Source organism: Solea senegalensis, linkage group LG2, assembly GCF_019176455.1.
Source record: "Solea senegalensis isolate Sse05_10M linkage group LG2, IFAPA_SoseM_1, whole genome shotgun sequence".
In the NCBI taxonomy this organism is placed as follows: domain Eukaryota; kingdom Metazoa; phylum Chordata; class Actinopteri; order Pleuronectiformes; family Soleidae; genus Solea; species Solea senegalensis.
Window position 1 is genome coordinate 12,331,432 of NC_058022.1, and position 21,909 is coordinate 12,353,340.

The 21,909-nt window shown below is 39.8% G+C and overlaps 2 protein-coding genes across 3 annotated transcripts in view; one reads left to right on the top strand and one right to left on the bottom strand.

Annotated features, from left to right (window-relative positions):
• myo10l3 (myosin X, like 3) overlaps positions 1 to 3,700 on the bottom strand; it is a 49,911-nt gene extending 46,211 nt beyond the window's left edge. For both annotated transcript variants that reach the window (XM_044019771.1, XM_044019770.1), the window contains exon 1: positions 3,409 to 3,700. In XM_044019771.1, coding sequence (XP_043875706.1) covers positions 3,409 to 3,429 — 21 coding nt within the window. In that variant the 5' untranslated portion in view covers positions 3,430 to 3,700. The remainder of the gene's footprint in view (positions 1 to 3,408) is intronic.
• Positions 3,701 to 16,042: 12,342 nt separating this feature from the next.
• Positions 16,043 to 21,779, top strand: glb1l (galactosidase, beta 1-like). The gene is made up of 16 exons (XM_044019802.1): positions 16,043 to 16,240; positions 16,827 to 16,996; positions 17,097 to 17,247; positions 17,763 to 17,823; positions 17,910 to 18,004; positions 18,078 to 18,258; positions 18,345 to 18,403; positions 18,498 to 18,619; positions 18,714 to 18,754; positions 18,840 to 18,958; positions 19,038 to 19,112; positions 19,191 to 19,280; positions 19,373 to 19,486; positions 19,677 to 19,808; positions 20,362 to 20,583; positions 20,662 to 21,779. Exons 1-16 carry the CDS (start codon positions 16,184 to 16,186, stop codon positions 20,863 to 20,865), a joined length of 1,893 nt encoding a protein of 630 aa, XP_043875737.1. The 5' UTR covers positions 16,043 to 16,183; the 3' UTR covers positions 20,866 to 21,779.
• Positions 21,780 to 21,909: the final 130 nt, after the last annotated feature.

Consider the following 21,909-nt stretch of genomic DNA (forward strand, 5'->3'; position numbering starts at 1 on the left):
TGATTTGATGATGTATAAAGAGATGAAAGAGAAGGAAGAGAGATAAATTTATCTTTCAGCACACACACACACAAGTCTATATGTGGGACTTGGGTTGAACAATCTGGGGAAACTCTCACATTGCGATTCTTCTCACAGATATTGTGATCTGATTAGCAATAGTTTTGTTAAAGCAATATACAGTGTGTAATTTACATGATCTACCATCAAAGTATGAGCTACTTAATGTTCTCATCCTTACAGTAGAATATTAAAATACTAGATAGGGTTAAGGTGTGTTCCATAATATCTATGCAAAAGTCCGGGTCATACTTTCTGTGTCTGTATGCAGTCCAGTCAAAAGTCAAAAGAGACAACAAAGAAGACTGTAACCATAGAAACCTATAGTTCGAGTCCACTGGTACCCACACGTGTACAACTCAGCGCTAAAAGCCTACAAGGAAGTAGGAGTGGTAATCACAGGGTATCATGATACAATACTTGATACATGGTCCACAATACCAATAATATCACGATACAACAATTCTGTGATAATCAATATATTGCCAGACAATCATATAGCGATACATCACGATATCTGTCTCACTGAAGAAAACAAAATATCCATGAAAAGTTAAAAGTGCAGGGCGTATCAATTATCGTATTGCATGAGGAAGAACAACATTATATCACCAAATCGATATTTTTAACCAGGGTCTAAAATGTAGCCTTTGTAATTTGTTGTGATTTCAATTTGACAATGATTCATTGTTCAGCCTTATGTGGGAATAAACAGGATATATATAAATCATATTCCCTGACACAGTAGGACGACCACATGCAGCGGGCTAACGCGATCGCCGTCCAACTTGTGTGTGTTGGTGACTTCCATTCAGAGAACAGACTGGGTGTGGGGTACAGCTAGTGGCGCTGAGGGTTTTATGGGACTGTCAGGGCCTGGGAGGAAAGGCGGCACTGATGGACAGGATGGGGCCTCGCTAAGGACATATCTCTGACCTTATACCTGCCACTCCTCTTTACTCAACTGTGACCTCTGATCCCATCACCAAATTCATTCTCACTGCCCTGCTAATACTGACGCACAAGGGAAAGCTGCGTTCTTTTAAACAAATCCCTCCAGTCTCTGACTGAGAAGCAATTTCTGAACTGCAGTTATGAAATGGGTTTAAATGTCCAATCATATTATTGTCATTGCCTAAGCATCCAGCTTCCAGGAAAACACTGATTGATTAACAGTAATGATTCATGCAGCATTTATCCGACTGCACTTGTTTTCACTGACTTGAGTTCCATCCGTGTCCTGCTTAATTAAATCCAGGGTGGCATTCAAAACACCGGCTTCATTCCATGACCCATTAAACATTTAAAATCTAGGACAGCTCATTTTCAGGAGTTAGCTGGAGGCAACTGGACTTGTTTGAGCTCAGTTGAAGACTGAAGGAGCCTCTGGTATTGGAGGTGAAACATAACTGTGCTCAGGACACAATATCTTTCTTAACTAAGTTTACTCAATCTGTAAGCTAAGCAGTTGGTGTATTAAAATCTTTACATACTGTATATGGCATCGCTACATATTGACTATTAAAGAACATAGACCTAAGTCAACAGTAGATGGAATTTCTGTAAAGAAATAGTACTGAATCTGATCACTTTCAAACACAAGTAGCTAAACTTTGGCATTCATCAAGGGCTGGTGACACTCTGGGATTTGACAAAAACACCCTAAATACCACCCAGCTATAGACGGGTATCACTCCTTGTTCAGGTCTGAATAGAAAGTCATTTTAATGATACAGTTTGCGTGGGTTACAACATTTAATACTAGTATAATATGAAGTTGCTCAGGTAGAAAAAGCATATGCCCGTCCCGGAGCCTCTGCCCCTAATGTCATGTCGATACTGACTCACAACACATATAATGCTGCTGCCAGGGAGGCACAAGAGGTGAGTGGAGGAGGAGCGACACATCACTACACACACACACTTTGAGTGAGTGAGGGAGTGAGTGTGCCCTCCTCTGAGTCAGAGGGAGGATGACAAATCAGACCTATAGCCAGTCTCGGCATAGCTCATTGCTGTCTGGGCTGATTTCCAAGTGACACATCCCAACCTAGACGGGCACACACTCAGCATTTACAGGCAATTTCCAATGGTGTCTGTCTGTCGCTATAAACAAACTTTAAAAGATTGAAAGCACCAGGGGATGACAGAGATGATGTCACATTAGTGTTTAGAGTTAAATAATGAAAATATGTGGGCAGACATATAATGGAGAAGTAGTGAGCGCTGGCAATGGCATAGTTTAGATTGAAATGAAGCAGGAGTGAACAGAGTAACTATGCAAAATCACAAAGTCACTTCATCGCATGCTGTCAGTTGGCCCTTATCTTGTGGGTACATTATTTTCTTATCATATTCCTACATGCATTAATGCAACAGTATAGAAGCTATGCTATGATATGGCAGATCAGCTGTTTGGGTTATACGATCAAAGGGCTGCATCGTAGACAGCATGGGAGAAGTGTTCCAAATATAGTGCACGTAAGAATTTTTATTGCTATATTTCAGTTGGGCTACAACACATTTTCTGTGCTGTCCACATTCTCATCAAAACAAAAGCAAGTTTTCCCAACTCCCTCGACAAACTGGTAGTCTTCACTATGTAAACACACCGATGTTATATTTATTGTACATCTTTACTTTTTTTTAATTTCTACTATATTACCAGTTTCATGTTTGTTTGTTAGTTGTTTATTTTACATACCATAGCAGAAATAGAATAATTTACAAGGATAAGAATAACAAACCAAGAATTCCATTACATTTAATGACTTGTTTATTTCAGGGTGAGACAATAACACCTTTGTGTCCTTGTACACTGAACTATAACTAATGAGAATGTGCAAAAATGCTGTGTGTGTCACGCATATGTGACCATTTCAGTAGAATATTGTGTTTTGTTGCACTAATGCTATAACCTGAATAGTGCAGTATTGAATGTACACACTGAGGCATGTGTATATAGAGCATTTATATAAGTATATGTACAGCCAGAAAATTAAAACTGATATAGTGTATGTATACACCCCCACTTTCCTTCCTTAACTATTCCTTAACTCCAATTAACTGTTGCCTCCGCAGCTGCGTCCTGTGGTTCAGACCAGCCCAGTGCAAACACGGTGACGTGTTGTGTCTAAATCATCACACCAAGGATAATAACTATTATTTCTGCAGTGAAAAGTAAACTTGTGCTGTGTGGAAAACCGGAGCTGATCTGAAATCAGCCAGACTCACACAAAACACAACAAAGAGCCGCCGCACTCCACAACATCACTCAGAGGTCACGTTAAAAGGACAAAACGAATACAAAGACTTTTATTTTGAAGGGGGAAGGATAAGAGAACTCACCTCTACAAAGAAAGTATCCATTGTTTTTTTAATAAAAACTCCTGTCCCTTTGTCGTCTCAGTTGAGGGGACCACAGAGGATGAGGAGGGGAAGCTGCGCCATCCGCTTCGCTAAAATCAATAAAACTTCTTTCCTTTGTTTCTGGGAAGAGTCAGAGGAGAAACATTCTCCAGCCCCGACTTTCAGACACTTTGACGGGAGTGAATTCTCTTGTGAGCGCTTGTTGGTTTGCTCTGTGTCCCGGAGAAAGAGAGAACGAGTCCTGTGAGTGTGGAGCAGACGCTGCTGTGTTTCTGCTGTCCACTCATTTCAATGAAAGAGAGAACACCGGCATATTATGCAGAGAGGAGGAGCTTAGCAGGGTCACAGATAGACCCCGCCCCTCTTCAGCACACGCCCTCTTTGTGTCTGTCTCTACAAAGGAGCTGATGATGATTTTTCAATAGGATGTTGTTGTGCACATTTACCCTGTTTTAGCACCAGGGCTAAGTTAATGGTTTGTTTACTTTCAAATAAATGTTGTAAAATGATTTTTAATATATTAACAAATGCAGATGTTTGCGTCATATTAATGCAAACCATATTAACATAATAATAATAATAATAATTCCTTTTGACCAGCTACACCTTATGTGTACCTTTGTGTTACTGTCTACATTTTTTATATTAATATATTTAAAGTCAAATTCCTTGCATGTGCACTTGGCAATAAATACCAATTCTGATACTGATTCTGTAGCCAATTCTGCTTCAGTTTCTTGGAATAAATGTATTAAATTCACTATTGGTCGATATAAATGTTCCGTTGTCATCATTCTTAATATTGAGACTTATTTGAAACGTTTTTCTTGCTGCCTTCTTGGTCAGATCTCTCTGCTAAAATGTGTTTTAATCTCAAGAGAGATTTAAGAAATATTCACTGAACTGACAGAGCAGCTTTTGTCATAAAATAATCTTAACTGACATAAAGGTCAGGTTTGTCTTTTAGTAAGGTGGTTAACTGGCACTAATGGATTATACTACCCCATCTGTATGTTATGCAAGTGTGTGGTCACTTTCAAATAATACTTATGTTGTTTTCGCAGCCTTAGAATAAACCTTTTATATGTATTTTAGACAAGGGCCTTGCTTTATGGAGGCCGCCATCCTGCACTGCCATGTTTCTACCACAGTCTGAATGAACGTGCATTTTCGCATTTTTAAGGGGGAAGCTCATTAAGCAAACAAACACAGCTCTGTCTGCAAAAGCTAGATATACAAACCAATGAAGAAGGAGGAGGAAAAGACAAAAGGAGGGGGAGAGTGTAAAATGGAGAGATTTGTTACTTTTGGCGCTTTCCCACAGTACAGTTCTAGCACGGCACGGCTCAACTCTATTTTCTTTTTTTTGCTTCTCTATTAGCGATAGTACCTGGTATCTTTTAGTACCTGAGCCGATACTAAAATGAGACGTCGACAGACTGCTGGCCACTGAAGTCATGAGCGACGTCCGACACAGGAATTAAACCGATCTATCCCGAACTGATAGATAAAAAGAGTTCATCTCCAACATTTAGCGAGGACATTTGTGCATTGTCTGGTGTGTTTAGCGACAGCACTGCCCAAAGCTGGCAATCGTGAGCCGCATCACATGCTGTTCAGCTGTATTTTAGCTTAGTGACTGTGTTAGACAGAGTCTGTGCGCCGGTCACACAGGAAGTACTGAACAAATCCTTTCAATTAACTGATTCTAATGATTCAGAACACTGAAAACAACTGCTTTGCTCAACACTAGTTTGTGTATGTCTCGTATAAAGCAACGTCACAGCAGCTTCGTGAACTAGAGTAATGGTAAATGACGTGCCTGATACCAAACCAAGTAGAGTAGAGCTGAGTATTGCTATGTTTACTGTGTAATGGAAAAGCGCCATTAGTGGTAGACTAAGGCTTCCACAGCGTTAAAGGGAGGGGTGAGTAGAGGAGTTCCCTTTGTTGCAATCTTCAGCCTCACCCTTAGACGTCACTCGCAACTATCTATATCAGATCACATTCGTTTGTCATGTTTTAAAGTGGATCCTGATACAAAACTGTTAAATTATGGTCTACAGGAAAACGTGAACAAAGCACAGCAATATAGTCAAAATCAGCAGGGGGAGGCATATACTGTATATAAACAGCTGTTTTCCTCATATCTGGCCCAATAATTTTGTTTATGCTTAATAGTTTTCTATAGATATAGAAAGCTTAAAGGGATACTTCACCGATTTGCATTTAGCATTGTATTACTAGAATAGGGGTAGTATTTTTGAAAAATTGTGCTTCCCAACCTCAGTTTCCCTTGAATCGAGAAATATCTTCATTCTTTTTTTTGTTACATGTCCACCAGTGTCACTCGGTCTGAGCCTTGATCCGAGGCTTGAAACTGCAGCGCTAATTCCGCACTTTTTAGACCCACTTGTAGGGGGACGGGACCTCATTCCCAGAATGTAAACAGTGTCCGCCATCTTTGCTAACAGTTACGCTAACAGGACGAAGAAGAGTCACTGTTTGGGCACGTAATAAAAAAAATGAAGATATTTCTCAACTCAGAGGAAACTGAGGTTGGGAAGCACCATTTTTTAAAAATACTACCCCTATTCTAGTAATACAAAGCTAAATGCAAATTGGTGAAGTTTTCCTTTAACTTAACTTATGGCCCCTCATGGCACCAGGGCCACAGTCTTCATACATGTTTACTGTTCATTTAAGACAGGAATACGTGTACAATGGGAGGAATGTGTTGTTGATCATATCAGGCCCATTCCTTCAGTGAGTGTGTGTCAGACTGAGGATAAGACGAATCATTATTTTGATTTCCTCCTTAGGGGAAAATAAACTGTAAAGGAAGAGGAAGAGGCAGATCAGTGGGAGCGAGCCAGCTTTATTTTAGTAAGTGGTTGTGAACTTTGGTCATGGTCTGAGGATATGGGACAGTTTTAAAATAAATGCTAAGCAGACGAGACACTGGTAGGTGGATTGTACATGATATGAGAAGTGCTGCGAGGGGCTGAGCTGCTGGCTATAGGGTTCTAATTTATTATTTTATTAAATATAATATTGATTAATGTCAGCCAAAAAAGTACACATGTTTGAATTTGAATGATGTTATTATACCTGATTTCTGTTTACATAAAATTAATCTGTACATGCTTAAAGCCTGAGAAGCCATTAAAAGCAGCATTACTTAAGCACCACTGCCTATTCCCTACCTATTCAATATGATCAAATATTGAAAACACTGGCTCATAAACTGCATGATGTATGCAGGATTTAATTTTGATCTGTATTAACACGGATTTTGCCAACATTAACCTCTCTCTCACACACACACACACACACACACACACACACACAGTCTGGTTTCCATGAGGACATGACATTTACTTACATTCATTTCCTATAGACCTTAAACCATAACTCATTAATGCAACATGTCTTCCCCTTAAAAATGTTTTAATCCACATCATGGAGACTTGCCCTGTGACACACACATATTGTCCCCACAACATTTTTCGAATACCAATTTAGTTTTTTCTTTTAAATGTTTGATTTTATTTAATTTAAAATAAATTCTCACAGCCTGATAGTCCACTGCACGTGACAACGCAGCACAGACACAAACAGTCGCCCTTAGGAAGATTATTGACGAGTGCAAGCTGGCAAACAAAACTATAATGATTTGAGGCCACATAACACTGTACTCATCCCACGCTCACTGGAAGCTTTCTGGTTGCAGTTTAAGCTTATGCTGTCGTTTCTAATGAACAAGAGGAAAAACACACACACACACACATACACACACACACACACGTGCGTGCATGTCGTGTCTGTGACCTTATGCCAGTCAGATAAACCAAGCAGACTCAACCTCTGATAACAGAGAATAGACAGACCCAAGTTAATCTACATAGTCATGCTAGAAATCCAGCCTGGGTAATTGTGTTGTGTCTGTTATACAATCAGTGTTGACCCTAAAAGCAGCAAACGGAGCAGCATGGTAGAGGTTTTTTTTACAAAGAAATTCATGCTGGGATGTTTTAATGGTTATATTGTGTGTTTTTTATATACAGTATATAACATAACCCTTATCTACACCCACTGGGAACTTGTTTAGGTACTGTCTACTTCTTGAACTGCTTGTTAATGCAAATATCTAATCAGCCAATCACTCAATGCAACACGTTGACCTGATCATGACAACCTGCCCTATAGTGACTTTGAACGTGGCATGATCTACTGAGATATTCCCCTCCAGCCATCTGGAGGGTTTACACTGGTTTGAGGTGATAGAGAGGAAACAGAAACCGTGATTAAAAGGTTGCGAGGAGTGTGCAGCCGCCGTGCTATTCACCTCTGATGAGCTAATGCAGGTTCGTGTAATATTTTCACATGACATGCTGTGCGACGTTGTAGCCTTTGGAGCTGTCAGAATGGAGTCTGGGATGATTCCAGAACGGCGGAGGAGGAGGGATGCGGATAGCGACTATAATCAAACATTACCCATTATTTGCCAGGACCAAACAATAGTGAAAGAGCTGCTCTTTGCATGAGTCACTAATTTGTGAATACTGTGGCAAGTTGGCAGGCAGAGGTTAGATTGTGTTTAAGAGCAAAGCACCCTTTCATTCTACCTGAGAGGACAAAGGGAACAAGAACAAAACATCCATTTGGTCATCAGATCTCCAGAGGGCAGTGGAGGGAGGGGGAGGAGGAGCACAGACCTACAGGCTGCATATGGTTTAAGTCCACATATTGTATGTTGCGTTGGTCCTTTGGGGAAAAAAGTTGTACAGGTGAAGTATGAAAGGAAAAGGAAACATTAAAAGGAAGAAAACGACAGCATGTTTTAGGACAGAGGATGTTTGCCCTCATGGTTTTCTGACAGAACATTTGAGCATGAGGCCAATGTTATAAAAGCTAAACCTATAACTGAGTAACTTTGCTGCCTAAACTTCATCAAACTGGAACTGAAAATGTAAAAAATGGCCAAATTGACGCTTTTGTTTTCCAATGACGTCTAACGTCTCGTCTTAATTCCAGGCTTTTAAACACTTGGTTGTCAGCATCGACGAGGTATTTGGATTAGCGCCGTGTTTATGTAAGAGTTTCAGTGGCGGGTGAAAAAACAGATATGTGACCCTAAATACCAGAGTGACCATACAGGAGGAGACAGCAGGCATACCACAGACTGACTGACAACAAAAAAAACACTCAGCTGTGTGTCAGGTCTGCAAGGCTGACACTCAACATACATGCTGGGTTTTTTATCATCTCAGTGAAATTTATAAGCAGGGGAAACAGGGATAAGGATGATGAGACTTGGATTGTAAAAGGCAACATAAATGTTTTTTTTTAAAAAAAGCTTTTAAAAAAACTGTTGCATTTTACAAGCTATAAAAAGAAAGATAATTGAGGCAGCACACACACACACACGCCGACCCACTGCACCATCTTTGCCCCCACTTCCTGCTCTCACAGCATGGGAAACGTTTGTGGGAAGACCAGTGTCTGCAGAGATGGTCTCCACAGCTTCATGCAACTGACAGAGTCATGGACTCAAACACGAGATACGCCTCAGGCATGAAAGAAGGGCTTCTTCTTTCTTTTTCTTTTTTTTTACTTTTTTTACTTACTCATCAAAACAAGGTCCAAAGCTTAACGGTCATGTGACCATTTTGCGTCCGATTAAGCGCGAAAACAGAAAATGGCATGTGATGGATGCATTTTCACAGCAGAGGAGACCTCGGGCAAAGTCAGTCAGGTGAGGTGAAGATCCTCATGTCACGTCAGACAAAGGGTTAATCTGGAGGTACCATTCACTGTGAGCTCTTTGTGCTATCACGACCAGATAGTAATCATTGCAGCTAGGTTTGTTTGTTTGCACATTAAGTAAAACAATTTTTTTTTTAATTTTCAAAAAAAGAAAACAAATTGTGTCGGCAATAGCAACAGAAGATCCATGGAAATCCCTTCCCTGAATAAATGAGTTAATAATCAACAATAGTCATATCCTCCATTAAATTTCAAAATCCTTCTTGAGTAGAGACCATTTCTGATGCTTTTGAATGATAATGTAGATGTTTATTTTAGTGATATAGATAGATCTAAAATGCTGGTCCTCTGTATATCAACATGACTTGATAAGAAAAGTCCACTGACATGGTGTCTAGTGATATATGAGTGAAAAATTATGGAAATGATGTAAAGCACTTCTTGGGAGCTCAGGTCTTGAGTTAGGTGAATACATTTAAACATAAACTCACAGATCTGGTAACTATTTTATCATTAGGAACGGATAAAAGTTATTAAATCTCCTATCCTTTCATTCAATCCTTATTATCCTTATCCGCTGCCTGAAATCTGAGCGCCACCTAAACAACAAGCACGGTAATTTATGATTTAGTTGATGCATAGTGTTATATTCAGCAATGTCCAATGCTGACTATCCAGACACTTTCCAGATATCCATCTGAAATATGATATACTAATAGCAAACCTGTAAGGATTCTTATGATTAAATTACACTAATTACACTGTCATTGCTTATTTGTCTTTCACGGTGGGGGCCATGCATCAGGGAAGCGAGGGATTACTGGATGCACTCCGGGAACAAAGCAAAACATGGAGGTAGGGGGTGTAAAAATTGATTCAGTGATTAAATGAGGCGTAGTTTAGCCGAAGGATGGCAAAAAGGAGAGGAACAGAAAGGGATCTGGATAAAAAAAGGACCACATGACAAAGGTGATTCAATTTTTAAAGGATGTGTCTCAGTGGCAGCATTAGATTATTGCATAAACACGGTCGATGACATATCCTTGTGCCACATTTATTAAATTATGTGGCCAATACCATAACACCACAGAGTCAACAGATCTCCAGCTGATAGTATTACGCACACCTATGTCAGTAATGTCCCTCCAGCGTTTCCAAGGTGAAAGGACACAAAATGATGTAGTGGATTTATAGTTCGTCAGTCATCAGTTATGAACGCAATCAGACTCTAAATCAGAATCAAGACTGCTGTCATTTTAAGATGCTGGATTAAAATGATGTCATATTATGTAACAAAGTCACAACCTTGCATTGTAAGGATTTTCCAGGGAGCAGGGAAGCAAAATCTAAACACCTGTTTTCATTGGCCTTCCATTTGTTTGATCTGTTTTTTTATTGTGGTTTATATCCACATTTGTATCCATGTTTTTATGTCTTTTAATTTATTGGAGTTGTTGTAGATGTATCTTATCACCTCGTGTGAGCTTCTGTGCCTTTTATTTATTGTGTCATTTATTTATTATTCTGCACAGCACCTTGGTCCACTGTGGTTGTTTTGAAGTGCTTTACAAATAAAGTGGGATTGGATTGGAAATGGATGAACGATGACATTATCAATAACAAAGCTGATAGGATACACCTTTTCAAGAGTATGTCCATAGTAGATGTGGGGAGACGGAGATTTCAAGGGACTTTGGGGGCCCCAGGCCTGAAGAGCTCGACACTCAACCAAACCAATGTTCTCAAAATATGAGTTTTTCGGTAGCAAGCAAGCTACATGGGGCCTCTTTTGGGGGTTTCCATGTGTCACTGCATTCTTCTGTGCATAGTCGATCATGAAATGTAAGGTTGCTCTCATAAAACTGCCATTTTTGCAGACTAATTTAATCACCCTGTCTTAGAGGCCCTATCCCAGCTTGGAGCCCCCTTGCAGTTTCCTGCCTCCCCGACGCTGCTTCAATGCGCCAGATGGAGCTGAAGTGAAAACTTTTGCACTTCATAAAAGTCAGAGGTCGTCTAAAGTCTGTATCGGATCCATCCTCCTCTGTGGGTCCTGAATGTCACTGCGTGCATTTTTAAACTAATTAACTGACCTCACGATGTGTATGCTAAAAATGTGTGGCTAAAAATAAAGTGAGAGAGGAATTGAGGAAGCTTGTGCATTGCGAGTGAACATGTTATCATAAAAGGGAAGATAATGGAAGAACATTAATCACAGTGATTAGCGTCACACACTCCATCAGCTGGACCTCCTGCCCTCGAGTCCAAGCAACAGGATTTCACAATATATCTCACCACAAACATTCCTCCTCTGACATACTTTCCCAAATGCCAGCTTAAACTCTTCCCACACTCCCAAGCACTGTCCGGTTCCTGTTTGTTTAAAGACCTTCATTTTCCAATCCACACTAATATTGTATTAACTCTCATCATCTGTCCCTATATATCTGCTTTATGTAACCTGAAAAACGATGTCAAGGATGCAACAGCGTCCTAATTAAATCGCTCATTAACATGCCAGCGCGCTGTTGTCATGTTTTTGTTTATTGTTTAGTTTCTCAGACAATTGGAATGTCTCTTGTCCAGTCCAGATGAGTCCAGGTCCAGCAGTGATTCACTGGTCATTCAGAGCCTGAGAAAACACAAAGAATGGAGACATGTTGGGAATTCTGTGGGACTGTCACGCATGATATGATTCAACTTTGTGAATCACAGACAGCTCAGCATTTTCCCAGTTACTGTTACGCCACTGATAAGTGAGCTTTACCTTATATGTTCAAGTTAGCTCTTTTTTTTAAAACTATGTGATGCTGATGTTAAACACATTTTTATCAGATATACAAGATGTTTTTTAGGGGATTCTTTAGTGAAGTAGCTGGTTCGTGTGGCACAATATAATAAGCTAAATCTTCCTCATGTGAACGACGAGTTAATTGGAAGAATAAAGTGGCATGTCTGGAATGTAAAATACTTCAAATTATAGCCATTGCAATACTCTTTACCTCTCAATAGCATCATTCTGTAGACCAGTGGTTTTTTTAGAAACTTTTGAGCTCCTGAAGTGTAAAGGTGTAAATAGGTCGAGCAAAGTCAGCTACAGACTTTTCACAGGAGGCAGATTTATTCCCAATAAGGTCATTTGCTCTCTCATACTCCTCCTCTTCCTCACGTTTACTTCACACACGGGTATCGTGAAATTAGATTAAGATGGAGCGAGAGATAATTATAATTTATTTGTGTTATTTGTTTCATTTTCTATGCAAATTTCATGGTTAAATTCCTCAGCTCCACTCTGATCACATACCCTGGTATATACAGCAGAAAGACTATTTCTGATTTTCCTCCAAGTACCACCAGAGGAAGCTAAGCGTACCACAGTTTGAGAGCCATGGTTGTAGAAACCTCAGATCCTCCTGTGCAGCACATGACATCATTACCATCAGTCTGGGGGGGTGCATCATAGATCATCTCGCTTGATTTCCAGGTCACCTTCAAAACAACATGACGGGATTTTGTAAATGATGTTCCCATTTTGAGGAAAATACATGACACAAAACTTGACCATTATGAGTGGACGCCAGTGTGGTATCATCCATTACCTGCTTGGTTGCAGTCCGTCAATTTCCATTTGCAAAACGTCGACATGGCAAAGTTCAAATTGTGCATCTCGAGGCTGCAAACAGGATTTTTAATCTGAGTTATTAATGATATTGATTTGTGCTCCTCATCTCTATCTTGTTCTCTTTCCTCTCTTTGCAAATGTGATGCTTTGTTTGTAATCTGCTGAACTTGTTTCTGTACATGTGACACCTACTGCACGTCTGCGCCTTAGACCCTAAGGATAGAGGGCGTCACATTCTGTACAGACTGTAAAGCCCTTCAAGGCAAATTGTGTTTCTGATGTTGGGATATATACTTTTTTTTCTTACTTGACTTGACTTGACATCACGACTGGTTGCCACTTGGTGTGAATGTGTGTATGCGGGGGGGGCATATAATTAAATTCCCATCAGAGTAAACACACTTAAGTATAGTAAAACGGTGGCGCATTATGGCAAATAAACTGCTCTTTATAGATGTAAATTAATTTAGTTTGGTAGAGTGGACCTTTAACATCAGCTGTTCCTTGTGAATTGCACTATACTATATAAGAGGTGGGGGCAGGGGGCGTCTGAATACACCTGCTTCCACCAGAGACAACAAAGAGGGCTTATTTTTTTTGGGGGTGTTGTGGCAGAGGGGACGGTCCAATCTAATTACAGACTCTGGGGAGATGACTTCACTGAGGTGACGCCCGACCCAAGGGCAAGTGTTTTTCTGTGTCTCCCATCACATGAGTGGGCAGGCCTCTTCATTTACTGTAGGCAGGTCTGTGTCTGTACGCTTACTCAGTAATTAAAAACAATGACTATTGCAGCTCAAATCAACCAGGAATCAGAGCAGACAGTGTATGTGGCAGCAGTTTACAGTGTTAGTATCAGTCAAAGTCACTCCAACGGGACGAGCACTCTTGCTGTAGTGCTGCAGTAAGTGATGTACTTCAGTGCATTAGTCACTCTTTTTCTTTGTGGTTTTAACATCCATTTTCCACAACCTCAGTGGCTTCAAAGATAGGATTTGACGAGCCCTCCTCAGGCACGATCACGCTCATAATAACCAAATTACAAGCCCATGTATGTCGTGACTCCTCTCCTTCCCAGGACTATTAGCTGTGTCTGTCAGGGGTCTAATGAGCCACAGAGACCCAGCATTTGTACTATCTGCAATTGAAATCAGTTGCCATTAGCAATTGTGAGCTTCCGGTCTTCTTCTAATGGAGACTGATGGGTAAAGAGGCAGCACAGGAAATGACATTACTGCGTGGACTACAATAATAAAAATACTACTACAGAGGGGGTGGAACACAAGAAAGAGTTTGAGCATCTGTAGAAGCGTGTGTGTGTGTGACTAAGAAAATGGGTTTCCATTACACACTACAACATCATCTGCTTCACTCACCCATTGTCAACATGACGGCCTGCAGGCAGACAGCTTGTGTCTTTTGTTTGGCTCACACACTTCCTACACATGTATAGTATAGTAACAAGAGTCCACTGCTCTCCTGCAATACAGATACAACAGACTTAGATGAATTATTTGGGTAAAATATTAGAAGCAGTAAAAAAAATACTACAACTGAACTGCATTGGTCCTGGCATGCTTTTTTAAAAAAATATACATTTTATGGATGAGTGATTTAATGTTGACCATTTGGATGCAGATGCATTGTCTTTGTTGTTTGTTGAGGATATGATTAAATCACCTTAAATGCATTTTCTCTGTCTGTCCCAAGCCCGACATCCTGCACAATGGTGCTCCTAAACTAAGCACTACAGCGCCACCTAGTGTCCTGCATAAGAAGGTCTATCAGCAGATGTGTTATTTTGTTGTGATACTGCACAATCAAAAATGGAATCATCTACATCAGTTTCTTGGTATTAATAGCGTCATCAATCATCTTAAAAGAAAACAAAAGAAACTTGTTTTAATGATGAAAGTTGAGCTGTTGTCATCATTCAAATAACAATGAATCTTATGCTGAGTCTACACAATGTGGTGAAAACATTATATCATATATTTAATGCACATTTTACCCCAGAAAAAAACACTATGCACTGTTATATATGTCATTATTTAATTGGATGTGCTCTACAAGTCTACATGTCTAACTGACTTTTGAACCGTTCTGGAGATTTGGCAGAGCACTATCTACTTTAAAAGGTCATGATTATTTATAATGAGTATTCATTGTTGGTCAGGGCAAAATATTTACATTCTTTATAATATTACTTAAGTAAGTCTTAGTAGTCATTATATGACATTTACTGTACTTAAGTATCAAAAGTAATTTTCTGATATAAAATATACTTTTGGAAGTAAAAGTATACTTGAAATTAAGGATTAAGCCATGGTAGCTCAGTGGTAGGGTGAGTTGTCTTGCAACTGAAAGATTGGGGATTCAATTCCTGGCCCTGCTAGTCTATGTGTGTCCCTGAGCAAGATACTTAACCCCATGTTGCAGCGTGTGAATGGGTATGAAAGTTGTGTGAAAGGGTAAATGGCAAAACTATAGTGTAAAGCAGCTCATCAAGACTAGAAAAGCTCTATATCAGCCTTTCCCAAAGTGTGGTCCCCAGACCACTGGTGGTCCGTGAGCGACCACTAGTGGTCTGCGAGGTGACAAGCAAGTAACATATCATGTTTTAAAATGTCAGTGTTTCTCAAACTGCCTGCGACATATATGTGTTGTTTTTAATATCAAATCAACTAGTTCATTTTAGGTGGTTGTGAATTGTGAACTGCTGAAGTTGGCATATTGTTTTGGGGCTATTTTGAGTTAGGCGGTCCGTGAGTGTTCCTTGGTCTGAAAAAGTTTGAGAAACACTGCTCTTTATAAACACAGACCATTACCAACTCTTCTTCTTCTTCTGATTTTATTTGTTAGTAACAAGTAGCAAATATAGTTAGGGCATAGTTAGTGGATTAAAAGCGGAAGTTGCTAGAAATATAAATAGCAAAGTAAAGTACAGATACATAAATTTGTACTTAAGTTCTTACTGTTTTTTTACTGTACTTTGTTACCGCTTTTCTCCTATAATTATAAATGTATTCTTCATTCTCATCTGAATCAAAGTCTTGTGATTTGTTATAATCAAACATGTGAGGTAGTAACCACCACTACTGTTGTTGTTTTTGCTTTTGCAAAATTGTGTGGAGCTGCTTATGGACTGGATGGAGTTGAAAGCGGCGGAGTTTAGGACCCTGCAGGTTCCATACAGAATCACATGCTTAGTCGTGGTCATGTGACTTCCCCAATGGACACATTCAACAAACATGTGGAGAATAGGACAGAGAAACTACCTACAGACATGAATTCATAGCACTGTGGTGGAAAACGGGTAGTTTTTAGGTGGAGGCGGTGAAGGGAGGAAGGTAGGCAGCGAACATGGCGGCCGCTGTGTTGATACTCTTCGTCTCCTGTTTGTCCCTCAGTGAAAACCTGGTAAGATTCAAAACACCCAAGTTGACTGAATAACGGAACAGTCACGTGATCACTCATAGTGGAAATAGTGACATATTTCACGTTTTTCAATCATTGTGAAATTCTTCTGCTGACAGAAGTATTAATAGACTTCATCATACATACTGACTTTTATACAACAATATATGAATAAACTGTCAATGCAGACTTATTTGCCCTGGAACTTAAAAGATTTAGATGCCGTTTCCTGTTTGCGTTCAGATTGTTTTAGTTTTTAGGGAAGTAAACTGAAGTGAAAACAAATGTCAACTACAAAATATTTAAAATGTATAATAATAATAATAATAATAATAATCCAGGACTGAATTTAAAGCAGTATTTATTTTATGTTTTTCTTGATTTTTTCCTCTTTCATCTTGCTGATAATCCGGGATATGTCTCTGATACATATGGATTGTAAAGGAGAGGCAGAGATAAGCCCTGGGTTTCAGCCTTTTCCTTTTATGATTACCAATTGCGCTGGAGCATATTTTGTAAAAAAATCTCTGTGAATTTGTATTATTTCTTTCTGTATGTTGCATATTCAATAATCATGATTGTCTTGCAGGTCTCCGGTGAAAGATCTTTCTCTATAGACTACAAAAACGACTGTTTCCTCAAAGATGGGAAGCCTTTTCAGTTCATTTCAGGCAGTGTCCACTACTCCAGAATCCCCCGGGAATACTGGAAGGACCGGCTCGTAAAGATGTACATGACTGGTCTCAATGCTGTTCAAGTGTAAGCTCAAAACCATAATGTACATATATGGATATTGTTGGTTGGGATAGTACTCTACCTTTCTGTTTGGTTTGGTTGACATTAAAATGCTTCCCCACAGATATGTGCCCTGGAACTTCCATGAAGCTGTACCGGACGTCCACAACTTCACAGCTGACAGAGATTTGGAGCATTTTTTGGATCTGGCCAATCAGACTGGTCTTCTGGTTATCCTGCGTCCAGGACCGTACATCTGTGCAGAATGGGAAATGGTAGTACATTTGCTTTGTTTATGTCAATACATAAAGGCTAAGTAGTATTATATTAACAGAAACGTCAGTGACATTTATTTGTAGGACACAAACTAACAGACTAAATAGAGGTGCGGATTTTCCAAGAAAATGGATCTCTACCTTAAAAAAATAAAACAATAAGAAAACACAAAATAATAGAAAACATTCTAAATTGCACAATTTCTAAATCAGCATATTTCATGAAAGTAAATAATACTGTTTAATGTAATGGTTCTCAGTAAAGCAGTGGCAGTAACATTTTATTTTGAAGGTGCATTTCCTATGTTTTAAAATACTAATGATGCGTCTGCTTTCGCATTGTAGTTGAACAATTATGTATACTGATTAAATATTAGACTTTAGAGACTGATCATATGATAAATCTGCTTTGGATTAGAAAGGAGAAACGTACTCTCAAACTTTGTCCATTTTTAGAGTCAGTTTTTCTTATTAAAATAAATAAAAATAAACATATCTTGTGTGTTTCGTGGCAGGGTGGATTACCGGCGTGGCTTCTTCAGAAACCAAACATCATACTTCGCTCTGCTGACACGGGTACAAGTGCAACAACATGCCCCGTGCATGTTTATCTCTTTATTTATAATGTAACATATCACATGTATTTGTTTTCTTCTCTCTAGATTATCTGCAGGCAGTCAGTAACTGGCTTGCTGTTCTCCTTCCCAAAATGAGACCATGGCTCTATATCAATGGGGGTAACATCATCAGTGTCCAGGTAGAGTACTGAATGTATACCACATATAAGTGTTTTGGTCTTGGTTTAAATGAACCATCTTTCCGAAATGCAGGTGGAGAATGAATATGGAAGCTACTATGCCTGTGACTACAACTACATGCGTCACCTGCGGACTCTGTTTCGCCACTTTCTCGGTGAAGACGTGGTGCTGTTCACCACCGACGGGAACACAGACAAGGAAATGAAGTGCGGTACTCTCGAAGGATTATATGCCACGGTGGACTTTGGCACAGGTGTGTTACAGACAAAACGGCATCTGCTTATGTGAAGCTCATCGTACACAAATGTAGAATGACCTCAGTTTCTTTCCTCATTTCAGACACCAATGTAACTGAAGCCTTCAGTCGGCAAAGACGGTTTGAACCTCAAGGCCCCCTGGTCAGTTAAATGTCAAAATTCTTTTCATTTAGTAATTTCTATCTCATCCAACTAAAGGTAGGATGGAGGTACTGACTTATAAATGGTGTTGCAGGTGAACTCGGAGTTCTACACTGGCTGGTTGGACCACTGGGGAGATCAGCATGCTGTGGTCAATACTCAGAAGGTCAGCAAAGTACTAGAAGAGATGCTAACCATGGGGGCCAACGTCAACATGTATGTCCAAACTCAGTCCTTCCACTGTTTCCTTTGTGAAAAATAAAATGGATACAAATGCAGTTGCTCAGTCTATCCTCCCCTTTTTTCTCAGGTACATGTTTGAGGGAGGCACTAACTTTGGCTACTGGAATGGTAAAGTCCTTTGATATGAATATAGCAGTGCTGATAAAAGTCTTATCTTTTGGTTCCTTCATCTCGGAGTATTTCTCTCTTCAAGGTGCCGATCATGACAACAAGTATCGCTCAGTCGTGACTAGTTACGATTACGATGCCCCGCTATCTGAGGCAGGAGACCCCACAGAGAAGCTGCTGGCTATCAGAGAAGTCATCAAGCAGGTACTTCTGATCGCCCCGTTGACCCGACGACACCTGTACTGTATGTATATCTGAAATCTGATTTTTAATTCCTCTGCAGTTCAGAGAAATTCCTTCCGGATCCATGCCACCAGCAACTCCCAAGTTTGCCTACGGCTTTGTGACCCTGAGAAAGGTAATTCAGCTTTATTTTATGGCGATAAAGAGCGGAACAGGCTGTGTTTGATGTCAATAAAGGAAAAAACGTTTGCAGGTTGGAAGCATCAATGATGTTTTGAACACCATTTCGCCTCTGGGGCCAGTCAGATCTCAGGATCCACTGACGTTTGAAGAGATAAAGCAGGTACGGTGGGGACAGGTGTTGTCGTGACAGTAAAACATGGAGAACTTCTAGACCGTTTGTGTCTGCAACGTGTCATGTCTATTGTGTTCCAGTACTATGGATACATGCTGTATCGAACCACGCTGCCCCGGGACCTCCCGCAGCCCACGCCACTCATCTCCCCACTGAATGGGGTTCATGACCGTGCATATGTGTCCATCAATGGGGTAAGCCTTTACAATGAACTATTGTTGTCCTGGTCAATTACATTTTCAGGTCATGTATGTGGGGGAAAAACAAAACACTGCAGGTTAACGGCAAATATTCATGCTCGTGTAATGACATGTAGACGTTTCAAGTGTTCATTTCTTTTCAGCGTTCATGTTGGTGAACATGCATGTGTGTCTGTATGAGCAGGTTTTCCAGGGCCTGCTGGAAAGGGACAAAGTGCTGGTAATGAACATCACTGGACAGCAGGGGGACACATTGGACATCCTTATTGAGAACATGGGCAGGGTTAACTTTGGCAGCAAAATCAACGATTACAAGGTAACTCACTTGTTTTGGCAAAAGAAAAAGTCCCAATGCAGAACCTAAGATAGATGGCACAATCTTAAGGACAGAGACAATACAACAATATTAATAACATAAAACGGATAAATAGATCAATAAATAGAAAAACTAATGGGGAAAAAATGTATAATCCCATCAAGAGTTTAGACAATTTTGTTGACATTGTCTAAACTTCTGCTGTACAAACATGATAAAACAGTATTTTTTCCCCCTTTTGCCCTTATTTTTTTTAAAAAAGACTTTGAAACGAGACTTTTTAATTTTAAAAAGGGTTAAAAATATTTGTCAAACGTAATCCACAAAAAGGATATGATGATGTTACAGAATTCTAGATACATTACTCATACAGTACAAGTACTTCGCCAGCAGGCAAACTATTAATATTGATTATTTTTTATCTATTTGAATATGGAGTAAGCACCACTCCCGCTCCTGTTAGCTGTGATGATGACACATGCGCTGAAAAATGCCTATTTCCTCAGTTACTCAGAGTTCAAATGCTTGGTGGTAAACGGTTTGTGTTCTTCAGGGCCTTGTGAGCAACCTGTTCCTGGGTAAAGACATGTTGACTGATTGGAGGATCTATCCTCTGGATATCGATGGAGCCATCACTGGCGGATGGCCTGAATATCGACAGTCACTGACCACTCCTGAGAAGGAAGCCTCAGCTGGACCGACCTTCTACACTGGAACGCTACAGCCCAACGGCTTAGCATGGGACACCTTTCTCAGACTTAGTGAATGGAGAAAGGTAATGTGGATGTGGTACTTGGAGTAAAACAGTTTTATCTGCTCTGATGTTGACATTTTTCCCTTTGTTTTATACCAGGGTCAGGTTTGGCTGAATGGTGTGAACCTAGGGCGATACTGGCCGGCCAGAGGCCCTCAAATGACTCTCTATGTCCCAGGATGTTTACTCAGCACCACCCGACCCAACAAGATCACAGTGCTGGAGCTGGAGGGGGCACCAGCACACATGCGGGTTCTGTTCATGGATCGGCCTCAGCTCAATTTCACTGTCGATAAATCATAACAGAGTGCACTGAATTTTGTACTGTACGCAAGCAAGCTGAGCAGTTCACCTGCATTAACTATGTGCCATCATTCTTCTTGATCATGCAGATTTCAGTGGAGTCAAAACCTGCTTTAACATTTCACGCGAAGAAAGCCCCTATTGTCTGGTCCTGTCACTGAAAACTAAATTTGAATTTGATGGTGGGTAATTCATATAATATAGATTTCAATTTATGATTGAGAATGGAACTTTTTTTTAAATTAAATTAATTGGTTTTATTTCATTTTACAGTGACAACCAAACAATACACTGCAGAGAACGCCGACATTTGTAAAAATAGAATGAGAGAAATATTAAGACAACCTGTGGAACAAACTTTAGATGAGGGAAGAGGAGAATTGTCTCTGAGAAAAGAGTTACAGGCCATAGACGTCTTAGTTTCTGGAGGTAGCATTTTGCTGAATACTTTTTGTGGTTCTTTCTGTACATATCCATTCTCTATGTGAAGCTATGCAGAGTTTATGACCTGATACTGCAAGGATTTAGCTGATTGAGGAACATCAGCAATCTCCCTCACTCTCACAATCCATAGACAGTGTCTGATTTATTAGGACATGATCCTTTTACTTGGTTAAGACAAATGGATTGTGGAGATGAAACAACAGATGCTGTAAAAATGTGTTTTATTTCCTTGTTCAAGGTAGTTTGTGTGTGTGTATAAATAATCTCTCTTGACGTAAAAAGTGACACTGGTTTGAAAATGGACTGATACTTGATAACACAGACATGAGTCAACTTACAGTTGACATTATCAACTGTAAGAACAACCTCTAGTCCACTGTAATTCAACTTAATCTATATCTAATCCCATCTGGTGCATTGGTACAGTTTAGCAAATAAAACCCCTGATGTAATTCCACATTATACTCCAATAGTGTGTTTGAGTGTTATTTTTGGTCATCCATTTTTTCATCCAAGATATTTAATCATCATTTATTTAAATATAGATGAAGTTATTACTGATGAATTGCAGGATTTTGTTTAAAAATAAAATAGAAAAAG